At 39.8% G+C, this 14,239-nt stretch overlaps 1 protein-coding gene across 1 annotated transcript; it reads left to right on the top strand.

Annotated features, from left to right (window-relative positions):
• The first annotated feature begins 6 nt into the window (after positions 1 to 6).
• On the top strand, positions 7 to 4,785 carry fbxo4 (F-box protein 4). The gene is made up of 7 exons (XM_073465609.1): positions 7 to 1,011; positions 2,455 to 2,720; positions 2,805 to 3,025; positions 3,339 to 3,414; positions 3,527 to 3,699; positions 3,795 to 4,012; positions 4,129 to 4,785. The coding sequence occupies exons 1-7, from the start codon at positions 847 to 849 to the stop codon at positions 4,222 to 4,224; spliced, it is 1,215 nt and encodes a 404-aa protein (XP_073321710.1). The 5' UTR covers positions 7 to 846; the 3' UTR covers positions 4,225 to 4,785.
• Positions 4,786 to 14,239: the final 9,454 nt, after the last annotated feature.

Genomic DNA, 14,239 nt, shown 5'->3' with positions numbered 1-14,239 from the left:
ACCTCATCTCATGCCAAATGGCCCAGGCCAAAGCAGGTGAAAGAGAGGTCAGAAAGTATAAGATAGGTTGTGTAGAACTGGCAGTGACTGCAGAGGGAAGCTGTTGAATAATTTTTTGCCCTGTCCTGCTTAAAAAGCAGTTGTCATCTTGATTCCAGACTGTTGACTGGGGCACTTATTTTGCTCTGAGAATGTGTTATAATAACATTAATATGAATATGAAAAGGTTATTAATAAAATTGACCTTTTTTTTTCATTTTTTAAGATTGTTACAAGTTTGAAGATAATCCAGCTGGAAGTGAGACATTGCACAGTAACATTTTTATTTATTGTTTTGTTGCCATTTTGTTATGCTTTTAATATTTATAATTGCATATACATTATATATGTATGTGTGTATAAACATATACACACTAAAGGCAAAGAAAGGTGTTCAACAACAGTTTGACAATGCTGTATTCATGACCATTTAAACTTTGTTCAGATTTGCTCATACCAGCTTTATAACGCACCACTTGTATTCCCATCTATTGAAAGTTCCATTTTTTTCTGCCACTTAAATAATCTTGATAGTATAACTATTACTAGAGAATCTGTGTTGTCTGGACGAAAATCATTTTCTTTTTTTTTATGTCCTCGTTGACAATAAACACACGCGTTGTTTTAAGAAAAACACGTTTGCTTTGCATCATACCTGATAACTTGCAGTGCACGTTCTTGGAGGACTACAATACCCACAATGCCGCCAGCAACAAGGAAGTGTGACAGAAATGGGGAAACGTCAACTTTGTTGTCATGTCGCACTCTGTTCGTATTACAGTGTTTCACCAGCGATAATCTGAAGTCATGGCAGGGAAGAGCCAGCAGCTCAACGAGTCCGTAGTTATCCGCAGCCTCAGGCGCTTCAGAGACAGATATTTTACAAATAGAGGGACAGTTCTCAGAGATGACTCGAAGCCTGTTGAGGACTCTGGAGAAGAACCGCAACCGGGATTTCTGGATAGCTTACCGGTGAGAAGAAGAGCCTAAATGGTTTTCTCTTATTACAACTGTCCAAAAAATATATTGCGGTAACAGTTATTTCCTAATGTTGATTAGACGATAAAGGGATGTCGGGCATTTGTACAAAGCTCGGCTTCAAGCAGTGTTCAAAGAAAGAGTTTGTACTTTAACTTAGTCCACGTGACCAATCCATGGTACTTCCTGTTATCCAGTGATGTAATCTACCTGAGTACATTTACTCAAGTACTGTACTTCAGTGCGACTTTGATTTACTTTTCCTTACCTCAGTCTTTCCTTTTTCTACTACTTTATACTTCCACAGCATTCTATTTTGGAGGCAAATATTATACTTTTTACTCCAACACATGTATTTGACAACTTGAGTTTGGCCCACCAGTTACTTTGCAGATTGCATGCAGCAAAGACAGCTGAAAACCATATATGTTTGATTTATCCTACTTTTACATTATGATACTTAGGTACATTTATTGCCAGGTAGTAAAAGAGTTTCACTCAACTACTATTCGTATGGGAGACTGTGATTTTAACCAAAGTTATATTTTAACATGTAATCTTTACTTTCACATATTGTCTTTATCCCATTACATTTATATACACAGCCTAGTCTTGCAGATTCTGATATTAAATAAAACTTATGATCAGCTTATAACATATGTTGTATTAAACTGCCCCAGTTTTGCTACAGCTACAATGTGAAGCGCTGTTAATGTGTCAGTAATAACAATCCAATTAAATAATATATAACTAATATGTATAATGTAGCCTATGTTGTTCCTCTTTTTATCTTTTCTTTTTTTTTTTACTTTTGATAATCTAAGTAAATATTTTGCTGATATTATGTACATTCCTTAAAGTAACACCTTAAGTACCAGAGTTTTACTGTCAGATTCCAAAAAAGGCTGTGCAAAACAGATAATTTGCCAATCCTTTGTGAAGTATAATCAATTGAAAAGAGTATAATGACAAAATATTACATGTTTTACTTTATTAACTTTTTTTTTTTTTTTTTTTTTATAAACATATGCTTATTCTGAATGTGTTGCCAGCAATATGTTTCAAACAAGTTGGAACTGGGGAAGTTGTGAACAGCTCAAGATTGGCAGATTGTTGAATATGGAATGATAAAAAAATACAATACTCTAAGGTTTATTTTAGACCTTCATTTTTTCCCTGTTTTGTATTTTTATTGATAATAAATTTGCTGGTGTTTCCATCCTGTTTCAGTTCTTGACACACTTTTACCTTTTACAACCCGCAGCCTTTATCCATTGGAGAGATTTCTCTGTATTTGTCATAAATTTGAATTTAATGGGCACACAATCAACAGAAAACAGCATCCAGCTTGTCATGCGGGGACCTGTTGTATCACTTGTTAATGGCCTTAAACTACAGGGGGGAAAAATCACCATCATCATATCTTCCCTCCCTAAGGTGGACGTACAGTTCCAGATCATGACCTTTCTGTCGCCTTCTGACATCTGCCGGCTGGGAGCCACCAGTCAGTACTGGAGAGCCATGGTTAGAGATCCATTACTGTGGAGGTACTTCCTGCTTAGGGACATGCCAAACTGGCCCTCCATTGATCATTTGTCCATGCCACAACTGGATGCACCACTAATCAGTGAAGATGAGAGCGTGGACGATAGAGAAGAGGGGGAAGACAGAGGGATGGAATCGAAGTTTGACTACATGTCAGAGTGGGTATCTTTTTCTGTTGTCCTGTATAATTCCAGTTGATAACATCTGGAAACATTTTTTGACCACCGACTTTGTCTCAACAGATACCTGAAAGGCTGCCCTTCCTGCAGACAACGATGGCTTCCTTCGCGCCCGGCCTATGAGGTCGTGACATCATTTCTTCAGTCTCTGGTGCCCTCGACTGAACCCCGTTATGCCATGTTTGGCCCTGGCATGGAGCAGCTGGATGTCTCTTTAGTCACAAGGCTCATGCATGCACCAGATGTGCTTCCTGTGTCAGGCACTCCACACAGACAGATAAATGGTGAGACGATGATGAGGAAGGATAAGCTTCTCTTGGTCCTTTCAGGGACAAAACTAGCCCCAAATCATGCTTATTCTTAAGCTAAAAGGGGCTGTCACTGGAATCAGATTGCTGTATACACACACATTATAATGCTGTAATACAATTATTATTATTTACAATTATTACTTAAATCCCATATAAATTCAATTACTGAAGTTACTGAAAAAAACATGGATTATCTTGCTTTTTGCAGGTTTATTTGTCCACCACTAAGTGGCAGTATTGGCCCAAAATGTAATCAAGTCAATGTCAACATGTTTTTTTATTCTAGGTATCGGCTCAGGGATCAGTTACTTGTTCAACAACCAACACAAATTTAATATCCTGACTCTGTACTCAACCAACAGGTAAGCACTTTGGACTTTGAAGTTACCCTTTGAGTTGCAGTTGTTCATCTTTTTCTGCATATAATTGTGACTATGGCTGCAGTTATTAAACTCTTCCTGTTTATGTTTGCAGGGCAGAGAGGGAAAGAGCCAGAGTGCAGCAGCAGACCATCAGTAATAAACTTTTCACCTTAGAAGGAAAAGATGACTCAGGCCACCCGATCTACAGTCCTGCTCCTCAGGTCCAACAAGTTTGCCAGGTGGTGGATGGTTTCATCTATGTAGCCAATGCAGAGCCTGGTAAAGGTAAGACCTCTGCTGCCACCATGTCACATCACATTGGTTGTTGTCATTTAAATCATCAGCACAGGACATTTGCATGAAATCCATGTCTTCAATAGGGGAGGAGGAGTCAGAGGTGGCTCAGATTCGAGCTGTGCTGAGCTCGGGCGGGGGTACAGCATCCAGGCCTCTTCTGGTGCTCTCCTGTGTCTCCAGAGAAGAATCAGAAGCAACTACCCTGCAAGCTACTCCCAGGAGAAACAGGGCAAGGTGTCGAACTCCCTGTGTCGACATGGCAAAGAGACTCGGCCTACCCCAACTGGCAAACCCCTGGATGGTAATTGCCTGATATTTGATCAAATGAAAGGCTTCACTGCCTGTAAATCCATCCAGTGTCAGTTTGAGGATACTTTTAACCCACGCTTGTGTTTCTCTTCTCTCTTTCTTATTCAGGTGCAGGACACAGTAGCAGAATCCCTGTCAGGTCTTCTGGAAGGCATCTCCTGGTTGTTGAGATGTTCTGGAGTCAAACTCTATGGTAGCATGTAGCCTAACCTCTGCTCCTAGATGAATTAAAACCACAGTTATCATTGCTGCATTATGCTGAGTACAAGACACACTACGGCATTTCCTGAGTGATGTGCTTTTAACACATGTGCACTGAATGTTTCAGGATAGAAGCACTTCCAATGGAGTTTAATGAACTGAGAGAGACCTCGTTTTTATGTACAAAGAGAGTCATATGGAGAAAATATTGCAGGATAGAATGTTAAGTGTATATGTTAATATATTATACACTGGTATAAGTTCATTTATGAGCCAAATGACAAAGGTTTACAATTTATTTTAATGTTATACAAAGATGTGATTTTTAGAGCTAACTTTAATACAAGCAATTGCATTTTTTTTAACTTCAAATTTATTGTAATGGAATGAAAAAATCTTGCCTTTTGATAAATGTTGCACAATCACTTTGTTCTTTGGTTTCAGAACGGCAGATGTTTCTTGTGGTGAATGAGTCACTTTTTTCTGACACTGTTGCTCACCATTAAATGCCTGTTAAATAACTGGCAAATTGCTGTCATGATAAATGGATAAGTGACAAAACTATTGTCTGTATATGAGTCATGCTTTTTGTCTTTGCCTTTTTTTTTCTTTATTCCTTTTGTTGTTCTTTCTATTTCATGCACATATTCACGAGTTTCAACCTTTGTGAGAAGTGGAAGGTTTTTCCTTTCTACTTTGCGAAGTAATGTGCCACAGTTCTACCCTGTGGTTCCTTTCCTCTGACGTCAGCCCTGGAATGTAAGGTTGAATCCACATCTGCATGACAGTAAGCTAGGATGAATGTCCTGTTTTGGCCACCAGGGAGTGCTACTAGTAACTGTGTGGTTCAGTGCTCGGTTAATGAGAGTTCTGCCTTTTTAGCTTCCTTTTGTCTTTTATTTTGAATTTCATATACGTTTAAAGTAGCTCAAAAGTAGTAGTACTTAAAAGTGCAAGCAACACACAATGTAATGCTGTAAAAGACACAACTTAGCTCTTCAGGAAGCCAGGTACATTTTAAATGAGTGTTTGGCTCGCAAATGTGAAAGACTTCCACAACCGTAGAGATTTCTTCAAACACAGTTTTGCAACAGCTCCAGCAGCAGCAGTAGTAGTAGTAGCATTTCCACACCGTAAAGGTTTTTACTAAAGGAGACATATTATGATCATTCTCAGATTCAACAACAACAGAGCAGCTATGCTAAATCAATTCCTAGGTGCCAAACCAGCCGCTGAACATAAATAATGCAAATGTGTGACACGGTGACATAGTGTGATGTCACAAAGTCACAGCATTAAAGGCGAGACTGCTGACGAGGCTTTTCAGGAGCAGTGTTTTTGGTGGGAGAGAGGAGCTTTTGTTGGTGTGGACTTTGACCTTTTTAACTTTCAACATCTTTACATGCACAAGGAATAAAATAAAACAGAGGACGGAAAAAAACACAAAAAAAACATAATAGGTCTCCTTTAAAACTTCCTAGTTCAGAGGCAAAAGGTTCTGTTTCTCAATAACAGAGGCACATATGGCTTTTTGCCTACCAGGCATGCATGAAAAATGCACAACATATTCTTAAATATTAAAATGGTAGAAACCCACAGTTAGACATTTGGTCATTTTGGATTAATATTGATTGATAGACACTGTAAACACTGTTCATGTCAACTCTAATGTGTTTTGTGAATACAGTTGTGAATTGTTGAAGTTGTGTTTGTCCACTGAGAACTACCACCTGTTTGATATTCTGTATCCCTGTCGGCACTGTTCCTGTGCCCTGATGTAAGGATGACAAGATAATGGGCTTCGCTGATGCGCTTTTGTTCTAGTCCCCTAGGTAACCACAAATCTTTGGTAAAAGTACGTCCCTTGGCAACCTTTCCATCAAAAGGTTCCTTAGCCTCAACAATTATTTTCATACACATACAGATTTAGAATAGAACGATGATTGGTGCAATTTAGGTGTATTAAGATGAGCCGAATGGTCGCTGGTGAAGCAGAGATTGATTCTTTTTTTTTTTTCCTGGTGAAATTTAAATTGAAATGATGGAGAAGTCAGCAGGTGTGTGTGTTTTGTGTGCGTGTGTTTCTGAGAGAGAGAGAGACGAACAGACATAATCTGACTTTTCATCTCGACACATCTCTCTGTTCTCTGCAAACGCGATGTCCATCTCTTTAGTTCTCAGTCCACGGTATTTACCTGCATTGTATTTTTATGTGCCTGTGTTTCTTGTGTCTGCACATGCATGCTCGTGCTCACACAGACTGTCTAACAATAATGGTGCACCACTTTACAAAAAATAGTATATAAAACCATGGGAACCCGTTGTAAGGGCAGGTATGCAGGGAAAAAACATCCCTTAATCCTTTGTTATTACTCTGTGATCCTGAGGGAGCAAATGGAGGTAGAGACTGAACAAGGATGAACACTGTCAGTGTGGATGGATATGATGAAGATGAACTACTTTTATGTGAATGCAGGCGGAAGAAAATAAACAGTATAAATCAAGTGAGTGGTTTGCAGCCAGGATGTGTTGAAACGTGCTTAAATGGGATAGTTTCAAGGTTTCTCCTTATTTAGGCTGTAGACTGTGAACCATTAGCACATGTTCCTACATAATGGTGGCAGTTTGGTGGGGGAGGTTCCCGGCCATGTTTTGGTAGGATGAATGAGGACCAGACCTCCAGCTGCCTCTTTTCTTCCACAGTCAAAAGGGGCCTCTGGGATATGAAGTCACGAGCAACAAGACCCTATTTCCTGACCCCAGACGGTTTACAGACGCAAGAAACATTGTGAGGACAGTTAAAGCAAACCACGCATGTAAGATGTGTATAGAGACACCAGGATGCAGTGTATGAACGATAAGTAACGATAAATGTTACCTTATTATGAAATGTTAGCGAAGAAGAAAGAGAACGCACCACACCACATGCCCTTTGATCAATTATGCATCAACCGAATCACCTCTGTGATTTAAGCTTGGTGTAATGCCAACAGAGTTTAATGCAGTTCCGTTTATACCGTTCCTTCTGCAGCCTGAGGCCATAAAAAATGAAATAATCAGCAGTATTTCTCTGGCAGCCTGTTCACTTATAACTTATGTAATATGAAGAATGTTTTGCTCGAGGTATTTCCTATATATTCCCGGAGGTTTTCCCTGCTCAATGAAACTTAAGTTTTCTTGATGTTGGACATGTATAGTATTCTGGTTTTGGTCAACGCACAGCTTTTAAGCGTTTGTAGAAAAAGTCAAATATTGAATTTGGAGAACCATATTTACCAGGTGCTACAAATGCAAAATAAGTGGTTATTTTTACTCAGATTTGCACAGACATTGAATCCAAATATGCTCTCTGAGTACATATTATTCAAAACACTATTTTTTTTGTGCAACTACATAACATTAGGTGGGGTGGACACACTAATAAAAACACCTGTACAACATAAATCTATAATCCTGCAATAACTGGTGTCATTTTGCTTATAATATTCAGTCTCAGTTGAAAATGTGTCTGTGCTTTCAGAGGTTGTTGTTTGTGGTGGTGTACAGTATAATCGTGTATTTAATTACATTGATTTGCCGAATTTGAGCTGTATTATTCAAACACCAATACGCTTTGTTAGTGCATTAATGTTGCAGAAGTAGAATGGATACAACAATATCAGTTCAGTGTATTTCGGTAATCATTAACAATTTTCCATAATGTATACACAAAAAACAACAACAACAAAAATATAATATTATATAATATTTCACATTACATATAAGAAGTTCATATTTTAGTTGGCTATACATGAACAAATCATAACAGAAATAAAAATAATACTTTCACAAACAAAATGGTCACACTTGAGTTTTATATTTGCTTTGCAGCGGCGAACACAGCATACAGTTAGGAAGCAAGTTATTTTGTGCTTCATACATTTTCATGATCAACTAGAAAATGCATTTCCTGCTGAAAATGCAGTGTGAATGCTGAAATGGCCGTTGCTGGAAATGCAGAAGATGCCTCATGCTGCTTCACCAACAGTCAGGTTTTCGAGCCGGTGATTTGTGGTCCAGTGCGTGGACGTGAGTTCTGCGCTCAAACCTCTTGGACCACTGCGCCAGACAGCCATATTTATGTTTATGCCAGTATGTGTGTATATAAGTTAAATAAAAGTCACAATCTATGAGGGTTGTGGAATATGTTTTAAAGTTTTAGGGGGGTATTTAATGGCTTTGTTGAGGATGGATTCAAACGTTGGCCCACTGTGGCGTGGATACAGCTGCTATGTACGGGGGTGTATGCACTACCAACTGAGCTAACGGGTACTTTGGATATTTTAACATGTCTAAGCCTTGTAGTGGCAAAGAAAGTCAGACAGTTTCTTGAATGGGTCCATGTTCACACTAACTAGATCACAACATTTAAAAGCATGCAGTAAACATATAGATACAAAGTTAATGAAGACTGGTTGCTGTGTCAATAATTGTTTGACTCGAAAGAAATGAACTTGACTCTAAACGCTGCTCACAGGGTTAAATACAGTAACCACACAACCAACGCCATCTTTCTCACACTTCTTCTTACATCACTGCCTGCGTCTTCCGCTGTCCCTTTTCTTCACCGTTGTCTCATCCCACTCTTTTCACTCTCTCCTCCTTTCATTAGAGTTAAGTCCCTGATTTGTATTCTACGATAACGGCCAAGATTAAAGTTGGCATTGACAAAAAAAACATCATTTGCATGATGCATTCACTGATTAGGCTAAGCGTCCCTCTTAATTGTGTTGTTTTGCACATGGTGGGGCTCTCATGCTGATACTCTGTGGATCCTGCTCATCCCATACAATCTCACCAATTCTCTTCAATTTCCTCCCCACTTCACTCGAGCCCCACACCTACCTCCTGCTGACATATACGGCAAGTTAGGGACTCGTAATACTGGATTAGGGTCCAGAAGTGTTAGTGGTGAATTATTTGTGAATCACTTTAAGTCTATCAACAGCAGCGCCATAATAAAGAAGATATAGAACCAGGAGCACAGCGGTCCATCCTTATATCTATTGCTTGCTGTTGTTGTTATTTCATGTTGGTGCGTGTCCCCTGTAGCCATCTCCTCTTTCTTATCCTAATCCAATAGGGAGCAGGGCGCTGACATAGTATTGAAAGGCCACACTAGAGATGTGAAACTGCACTAAATGCATTACAGGTGACTTGAGGGGGATGACACAAAGGGCACTCTTTCATTACATGGATAATAAAAACAGACAGCCAACCACAAGTAGATCTTGCATGGCAATTGAAAGGCATGCTGTTGGAGAAAACCGAATGTGGGAAATGTTATTTTGTAATTAATGCCTCAGTTCTGATGATAATAAAAAGTTATTTGGAAATACTAAGATGATCTTGTGATATATTTGTTTTATTGCTGACTAATCCCACAGTAAACAATAATGGTTGACGTTACTAACAAATACTGCCAAAGCCTGACAGGGCTTGCTCCTCTGTGCCATAGACCTCAACTGCTGTCCAAAACCTGCTGAAAACACAGAAATGAGCCACATCATTACACATGTCTCTAATAACATTTAATTTGGGCGCTTAATCCCTAAACTGATCCTGAATACATCATCACCCTGCTGTTAAAGCTCACTGACACACTTAATCCATCACTTAAAATAGTCCCCAACAAATACGCATTTTACTTATGTTTGATTAAAGCTGCAGTGCCCAAGTGTTTTAGGAAATGATTTAGCCTTTTTTTTTTAAATAACTAGGGCAGTGCTCATTCAAAACATGCTGTTCAGCACATAATCTGGTAATGTGAGCGGTTTACAAATCCAGTTTTAAGCCTCCTGAACTGCTCACAGACTCAGAGACTATTTTTCTGATGTTTGATATTTGCGATTTGAAATCTAGATGATTACATCAGAACAACAACCGATGAGAGAGGCATCCCAGAGCAGCTGGCAGTGCTGCCATGCAATGGTGAACATTCTAGCCTTTGAAGCTAAGGTTAGCTAGCATACTACCCTTGACAGAAACTTAAAATCTCACCTCAAGTTCTCGCTGAAGAAAAGAAAAACCTGTGTTGACCATGTTTCCACACTCATCCAGATTCATAAACCCACTTTTCTGCTTTTGTTTTTTTGTTCTTAATCTCCAGTTTGTTTACGTCTTCTTCCCCGTGAGATCTCAGCCTCAGTCTGCAGAGCCATGATGCCAGAGTGCTGAGGCCACGTCTGCACAGAATGGTGTTCGCTGTTTATTCAAAATGTAATAATATTAAATGTGTCGTGTGTCTAAATCGCACCACAAACTCGACACTGCGCGTCCTTGAGTCCTCTGCAACTGACCTGCCAAGTGTGAAGCAGATTGGATGAACAGTTCTCGAGGTATGCAAAGAACAGACAGATGGACAGTTTTCTTCCTCAGTGTTAGATGAAACTATGACCCACTTTTGAAGATTTACATCCTCAATAGAAACTATGTTTGGAATCTCCGGTATTTTTCATATTCGAAATCTATACAATAACACCAGCCTTATCTTTGAACATCAATCATTATGTTACAGTTGTAATAACAGCAGAATGATAAGGAAGATTTATGAACCAAAGGACTCATGCCTGCAGGTGTGCATTTTAATAGCTAATGGTATCAAGCCTTAAAACCCTCAGTCGTGACATCTGCTATGCTGAAAGATCACATAACTGAAAGACGACATCACTGTGATGGCTGCTGTAACAACAAACACCAGAGTTGTCACCAAACATCCCACGGAGGGTGTAGCTGAGGAGCTCCGTCCCTCCAGTGAGTGCAGGTCCAGGATCATCAGCCTGTGGGCCAGATGCATTGTTCTGTTGTCACATTCAATACAGCATAAGTCCACATGATCACTGAGAGCGGACAAACACCGGAATGAATATTCCATAACAAAGGAACTAATTCAGTAGACGCCCCCCGCTCTCCTCCAATCAGAGCTCTCTGTCCCATTACTGACCGCTACATGGACATGTTCAGGGGTCACTTAATACATACAAATTGTTTGCCAGTGTTGTTTCTGTTTGGTAATTAATGTCACAAAGTGCAGCAAGTTTACTGAAAGGCCAGCAAATTAGAGTAACCCTGTTTCCCTTTAGGAATAAAATAAAGAAAGCTACTGTGCATATTGGAAAAATGTAAACCTTTGAGTTTATGGCTTTTTACTCTGTGCCGCAAGTTATAATTTACAGTATTTGTGTTACATGAGAGCAGACTTGGTGTCTCGTTGAGTGTTTTTTATGCGCACTGCAACCAGAGGACTTGGAGAAAGCCAAGCCATAACTTGTGGACCTTATAAACCAGAAGTGGACAGGGATATAAAAATACAAGGATGGCTCGGCTCAATACAGACAGGCCAATTCCATTTCTCTCCCCCTCGCATCACAAATTATGTCAACCGTGCGTCAGTGCATTGCCAGAGAGGAGGGAAAAAAAGAGGCACTGGATCAAGAAAAATACTCCCTAGAGACTGTGTGACTGTCAGTACATTTGTTTGTTTCCATTTACCGAATGTGTCGAATACTATATAGAGTGGACTGGAGGCTATATGCTATTGAATTGTTGTGTTATCTAAGAGATCAGGGGTTAACTTAAAGAGGGACTATGTAGTGTTGGGGAACCAGAAGAAAAAGAAAAAGATCTTCACTGACTGATTTTTTATGCATAAACAAACTAAATAAACAAACCATCTTTGTTTTTTTATTACTGAATAAACTGAATTAATAAACTGACCTTAAAGGACAACACAATTTCATTCTGTTTTACTTTGTTTATATTTGGCGGACCCTGCCACCTTTCTAGCTTCAGACAGCTTGTTTATTCAGTCATGGGAAAAATAAATATTTCTGAGTTTGTATTATTACCTCATGAATATTGTAAATATTGAATTTGCTTCTCCAAAACCACATAGCTCCCCTTTAATTGTATAGGCTGACATATGCTCTGACTGCATGATCCGTAAGTATCTATACCCGGATGCATTCATGCAAAAAAAAAAATCTGTTACTTTCGCTTCAATACTGCAATTGATGTCGTTTACACTGATGGATGTTTGCCTTGGAGGTGATCATTGATTGGAAGAAGAAAGAGAATCGGTCAAGAGAACCCGCAAGTCAGCAGCAGCAGCAGCAGCAACAGCTGGCTGCATGGGTGTGTTCTGCTCTCACGTGTCGGGGCGGGCCGTCCATTGTTGGCTCTTGGGTCGGGGGGTGTATATCCAGTGACAGCTGAAACGTTGGTCGAGCCTCTCAGGGCGTCACTTCTCCAGTGGACCCTCCACGTGAGCCCACACAGGCTACAGCTCCTCAGACAGATGCAGCCATTCATAAGAACTGTAGGGTTGGGGGTCTTTGGGGGCTGGTCAATGGTGATAGATATAATTTTTAGCAGTTTCTGTTCAGGTTTAGTATTCTGTTGGGGTCCAAGTATGAATAAACACGGTGCATTTGAAACAGATGTGCATGTTTTGCCTTAGCCTCAGCCCAAACTTTGGAGGAGATGCGACACATAAATGCCAACAGCAAGTTAATGGCACAGGAAAACAGGTTAACAAATAACATAAAAAAGCATATCTTCACCTTAAAGTCCAAACCCAACTAGGATGTAGAAAATGGGAACATGAGTACATCTAGGGCAGATGAGGCATCCTCAGTTTGGTAAAGAGGGTGTGTCCGTGGCTTATGCGTATCCATAATATTTTGGTCACTTTATTTGGTGACCACACACAAAGTTTTATAGCAAACATGGCAGCCTCTAAATAATGAGTGATCCATAGTTGCCTATTCTTTACTCTTTACAGGCTTTTGAAGGAAGCGGGAGACTGTTCCATGCGCAGATGTTGCCACAATTACGCACGACGGATTTGCTGCACATTATGTGTGCACCACAGAGGCGTCCGCATCTAGGCTGCATAACACAAGTTATCGTTATGTTTCTTTTTGTGAATCAGCATCGAAAACCGTTCACACATGTCCGTGAAAACGTGTAACCGTCCATTCACACATAGAGTATATATTTCAAACACCGGGTAACCAGGGCAACTGCAAAGAGCATCCTCATTTTAACAACTGAGCGACCATAGTACCATCTGGAGCTTTAACATTTTTAATTATAATACAGGTGGGCATGTGGGGGATAAGATGATGTGGTGGTAGTGATTTTCAGGGTTCACTTCCATGGTGGTGTTCCCAGAAACAAAACTGTGGTATTTAAAGAAATGTGGGATGTATTTGTAAAAGTCACTGCAGTGATGTGGATCACTTGATGATAAAGATAAAATCACACAGATTCTCAACAGACGTTAACAAGTTTCCTCTGAAGAAAACTCTCCACGGGAAAGTAGTGAATGTGACTGGCAACGCTTGCCACACCCGGCTTTAATATATGATGAAGTATCCTTTCATATCCAAGTGCGCCACAGGTGTGCCAGGCGTTTGGCACGCTCCAGACGCACTGGGCATGGCACAGATGGGAACCCTCGGCATCAAACAAAACCATTTGCGCAGTGAAAAGTAGTGCAGACAGGACGGATACCAACAGTAATGAAACATCATTAATGACATGTTGAATAAAACACACGCAAAAAAATGTGTTAAGAGCAAATGCAAGTCAGCGATTGTGTAAAAATGTGTGAGTATAATTATTAAAGCGCATTGCTTCTTTTCTTCGTATTAGTATTGATTATAAGTCCACACAGAGACACTAAGATGTTTCGTTTTTTGCGTTTTTGTCCTTAAAAATAAAATAAAAAGTCACTTTATGCCTATGTAAAAAAAATCTGTTTCAGACTGATCGCTTTAAAATTAAAATATGCGGTTCTTTCCCATGATAAATTGCCTAATAAAATGATTATTAGACCTCATTTAAAGTTTGGATCTCACCACAAAGCGTGGCAGCTACCGGGTGGTTTTATTTTGGAAGTTTGGCCCGGCAGTCTTTCCCCCTGGCTGTCCTCTGTGTGGCCATAATGGAGCAGATTGGATTGTTGGCGGATGAG

Source organism: Pagrus major, chromosome 5, assembly GCF_040436345.1.
Source record: "Pagrus major chromosome 5, Pma_NU_1.0".
In the NCBI taxonomy this organism is placed as follows: Eukaryota; Metazoa; Chordata; class Actinopteri; order Spariformes; family Sparidae; genus Pagrus; species Pagrus major.
Note: the sequence above shows the minus strand (reverse complement) of the source record. Positions and strands in the feature narration are given on the sequence as shown.

Bases quoted from the DNA above. Each gene is read 5' to 3' on its own strand.
- fbxo4 (XM_073465609.1), top strand. From the start codon at position 847: ATGGCAGGGAAGAGCCAGCAGCTCAACGAGTCCGTAGTTATCCGCAGC. The intron at 3,026-3,338 runs GTGAGACGATGA...TTTTTATTCTAG, and splicing joins TCCACACAGACAGATAAATG to GTATCGGCTCAGGGATCAGT. The intron at 3,415-3,526 runs GTAAGCACTTTG...TTATGTTTGCAG, and splicing joins ACTCTGTACTCAACCAACAG to GGCAGAGAGGGAAAGAGCCA.